The sequence below is a fragment of the Armigeres subalbatus genome, chromosome 3 (assembly GCF_024139115.2).
Source record: "Armigeres subalbatus isolate Guangzhou_Male chromosome 3, GZ_Asu_2, whole genome shotgun sequence".
NCBI lineage: Eukaryota > Metazoa > Arthropoda > Insecta > Diptera > Culicidae > Armigeres > Armigeres subalbatus.
Genome location: NC_085141.1, coordinates 258,455,153 through 258,459,438, shown reverse-complemented (window position 1 = coordinate 258,459,438; position 4,286 = coordinate 258,455,153). Strand labels below are relative to the sequence as shown.

Genomic DNA, 4,286 nt, shown 5'->3' with positions numbered 1-4,286 from the left:
ATCATGAGGCTAACACGATGATACTTTTATGCCCAGGGAAGTCGAGACAATTTCCAATCCGAAAATTGCCTAGACCGGCACCGGGAATCGAACCCAGCCACCCTCAGCATGGTCTTGCTTTGTAGCCGCGCGTCTCACCGCACGGCTAAGGAGGGTCAACCTATAGATAGTGGAATATATAGATGAGCGAAGATAAATCCTCTGTCTCCAAACGAACTGTCAAACGTGTCTCCAAACGAACATGACGTCACGATTTCAATGCAAATGTTAAGGGCTGTGACGTCATATGCGCGTGTGCACGGTCAAAAAAAGCGACTCAGCCATGCTTTCGCTCATCTATAGATTCTACTATCTATAAGTCAACCTATTTAGTCCAAGTGGGTGGATATTTTTTACTAAATTATCCTTTCAGTTATTAACATTTGGCCGTATGACCTTTGACCCAAACGATATTTTTGGCCAAATGGCTCATTCTATCTAACTTCCATTTCGACCAAACGGCATTTTCGGGCTGATGACCTATTCGACCAAACGATCTGTTAGGGCAAACAACTTTTTCGCTTGTCGCTTTCGGCCAATGGTATTTTCCAAGTCGTTCGTACAACCCGGGTAGAAGCCGTGATATTGATACCAAAACATGATATCTTGGGTACTTATTCAAAAGAACGTATGTGATTTTGTAAACAAAGATTCAGACGCCGATTAGTCCGATCTGATGTCCCTCCCACGCAAACCTTCACCGTAGACAGATAGGGGGAGGCTTCGGCTACTTGTTGGTGGTGTTGGTTTGCGTGGGAGTGTCATCAGATTGGATAAATCGACGTTTGAATCTTTGTTTACAAAATCACATACGTCGTTTTGAATACGTACCCGAGACTTGTTTGAAATAAGAGTAAAAATAGCAAGCGAAAATAACAAAAAAATTGCACCGAAATATCAGGATTTGCTATTAACAAGAATAAATTAATAGCTCAAGATGTTGATAAGTTATTGTTAAGGGCCGTACACATATTACGTAAGCACTTATGGGGGTAGGGGGGGGGGGTTCGTCATTTTCTTACGTACCACATAAATTCATTTGAATGAAAAAAATCTTACATGGGGGGTAGGGAGAGTCGAAAAACACGGAAAAAATGCTTACGTAATATGTGTATGACCCCTTAGTGGTAAAACCTGGAATTTATATGATATTTCGGTGCAAATTGTTGTTATTTTTGCTTGTTATTTTCACTCTTATTTAAAACAAGTTTGTGGTAGTAGCGGATTGTGTTAAAAGAATAATCGAAGATACGAAATGAAAGCATGAATTATTTGAATTATCGTGGGCCGTGTACTCACAAGTATGTTCTGACAGAACGAGTAGCTCTAGTGATACATAGACGATGTACCTAATATTCGGATTAGTATCGTCTCTTTCTTTGTTTCGTCCTGTCAATCGAGCTCATATTCGTGTGCTAATATGCGCCTACTATTCGAATGCCGATTGCTTCGATTTAGAAATTCAAATCTCATTCAAATAATTCATGCTTTCATTTCGTATCTTCGATTATTCTTTTAACACAATCCACTACTTCCACAAGGTTCATATCATGTTTTGTTATCAATATCACGTTTTACTGTTGATGAGCTATTATTGTGTGCGTGGGAATAGTCGATCAATTACTGATACATGTTTTCGTTTCAGTTAGCGAATGCCATTAAATGAATGCGACGCATCCTAGACGTCAAACGATTGTCAGACGACGTCAGATGAAATAGAAGTGCATCAGATTGTGCAGTGCAATGCAGCTATCAACTTTGATATTGTTTTTAAGCTCAGCAGTCCAATATCCGCTATCCTGATGTACCTATCGAGTTGCAGTTAAAAGCATTGCAGCATTGCAATTGAAAGTCATTCAGTTACCGAACGTCTACTGTACAAAGAAATTGCCGTAGAAATCAAATAATTCCGAACAATTTTCCGTTGAAATCCAAAGATTCTTTTTATTGAAATATGCATTTTGAATAATCTTCCGCGGAAATTCTAAAGTAGTCCATTACAATTCCGGACAATTTCTCGTCAATATTCCAGAGAATTTTCCTTGAAAACTTATTAGAAACTCCCGTGGAAATTCTTAAGAATTTACTGTTTTATCTTTGGCCATGCCAAACTTGCCGTTTAAATTATTCTATACTGGGAAAGCCAACGTTAAAACACCAATTCTACCAGTCGCACTCTCCTACAATGATGAAGAATTGCCAGTGTAAATTTCTAAAAATTCTCAACAGAAACTCAACAGGAACATTCCGTGAATTTCCGTAGATTTTCCTGTAGAAGTTAAGAACAATTTCTTGTGGATATTTTGAAGTTTTTCATGTAAATTGCGACGAGTTTTATGCTGAAATTCCGAACAATTTTATTTGGGAATTCTCAAGAGCTTCTCTTGATAATTCCAAAGATTTTTCAAAACTTCAAAGTAGTTCCCGTGAAATTTCTGAAAATAATTTTCAAACTTAAGAATAACTTATAGAATTTTATGAAGAAGTTAAGTATTGAAAAATCCTGAAAAAATGCAAAAAAAAATCTAAAAGAAACGTAATAAAAAAAATCGCCACGCTGATCCACGCCACTGCCGCCGCCGGCTAAAACAACTTTCGGCGTGACGCCGAAACCGCCGCAGCCGTGCCGACAAAAATTCTGACGACCGGCGCGGCTCTAACGAAGGGTCCTAAATAAAATAAAATATATTGCAGTGTTGGTATACTAGAATAATATTCTAATACAATAGAATCTAAAATAAAATAGAATCTGTAGAAAAAGCTAATATTTTTTGTATTCAAATCTTGCAGTCTTCTGCATATGGCAAGATTTTGTACAGTATTGTAGGGATTGTTTTCTGGGTGTATTTCGGATATAAATATTGCTAAACATATTTCCATAACTTAACATTAATCTATTTGGATTTAGTGATGGTACTTTTTCTTAATCAGCAACTTCAGTGGCACATGTTTTTCTACAATAATTGGCTTTTCCACATATACTGGATAGGGCTTCTCCACATGAACAGTGTAAGGTTTTGGCACCTCGATCACTTTCACATGGTGGTGATGATGATGGTGATGATGCTTTTCAGGTTCTTCATGCTTTTCTTCATCTTCCCGCCAGTCTTCGTGACTGTGCTGCTCATGTTCCGAATTCTTTGTGCTGCTTGCTACCGATTGAGACTTGTAATCCGAATAGACTGGTTTCCACTCATGGAAGCTTTTCTTATCCTGAGAGTCTTCCTCGTGGTGGAACTCGTGAACCGGATGTACCGGCGCTCGTAGATGTTCATACTGGGCGGTCTCTGGCATATGCGCACGTGCCTCAATACCATGGCTCCAGCTGGCACCATAATCATGGGCTCCTAGCGCCGACTGGTCGGTATGCCCTGCATAGCCTGAGTGTCCCAAGTAATCCGCGTGTCCCGCAAAACCCGAATGATCCTGTACTGCTCCCGAAGGCCAAAGATCTCGTTTGCTCACTGATTTACTCGCTGAGTCAACAGCCGCACAAGCAACTATGGCGAACGTCACTGACGATAGAACGAACTGAAATGCAAGAAAGTAAATCATTAAAATAAAATTGAGAAAGATCGATTGCCATTAACTGCACCTGCATCGTACTGCTCCCTGAACTTAGCTGGAAATGTACACTGGAACAACGACGAAATGGAACTGATGCTGCCCACCGTTCGGAGTTACAGTTTTATAAGCACTAAATGAAAGTAAAACCATTTCACGTAATGGATAGAGATTTCATGGTAATTGAATCAGATCGCGCGCCGAAACCCAAGAAGCTCTTGTACTGAATGAAATAAAAAAAACCTGGGTGTATATTTGACACTGGATTTTTGCACTGGAGGAATGGAAACAGTGCATTTCACGCTGATCTTAGCGCTCCGATCGGGCTCCGGGTAGAAAGAGAGTCAACGGCGAAAAGTTATGATGCAACAAATTGATTTGTTGGGCCTAAGAAAGGCTTTGCTGGCGCTGGCTGAGTGAGCTGGGACAATAGTTACCACCGACTGTAATGACCATAGGTTAAAATGTGTTCGCAATGTGTCATAGAAAGTGAGTCATTAGAGATGCCTGCTTACGATTAAGTAGGTAACAGAAGCCAATGCTAAGGGAGATGAAAAGTAACAAATAAATGTGGCGAAATGGAGCTGGTGTTTTAACTTACTTTGCGAAATCATTTATATAAATCAAAATGAGATTGGATTTTGTTTGTAACGATTCAACTCGCAAACGGATCGACCGATTTC

The 4,286-nt window shown here is 39.6% G+C and overlaps 1 protein-coding gene across 1 annotated transcript; it reads right to left on the bottom strand.

The window, feature by feature from the left end:
• Window positions 1-2,918: 2,918 nt before the first annotated feature.
• On the bottom strand, window positions 2,919-3,923 carry LOC134219233 (histidine-rich glycoprotein-like). Its single transcript, XM_062697939.1, has 2 exons — window positions 3,635-3,923; window positions 2,919-3,570 (listed from the first exon to the last, which is right to left on the bottom strand). Exons 1-2 carry the CDS (start codon window positions 3,638-3,640, stop codon window positions 2,944-2,946), a joined length of 633 nt encoding a protein of 210 aa, XP_062553923.1. The 5' UTR covers window positions 3,641-3,923; the 3' UTR covers window positions 2,919-2,943.
• Between the last annotated feature and the right edge of the window lie 363 nt (window positions 3,924-4,286).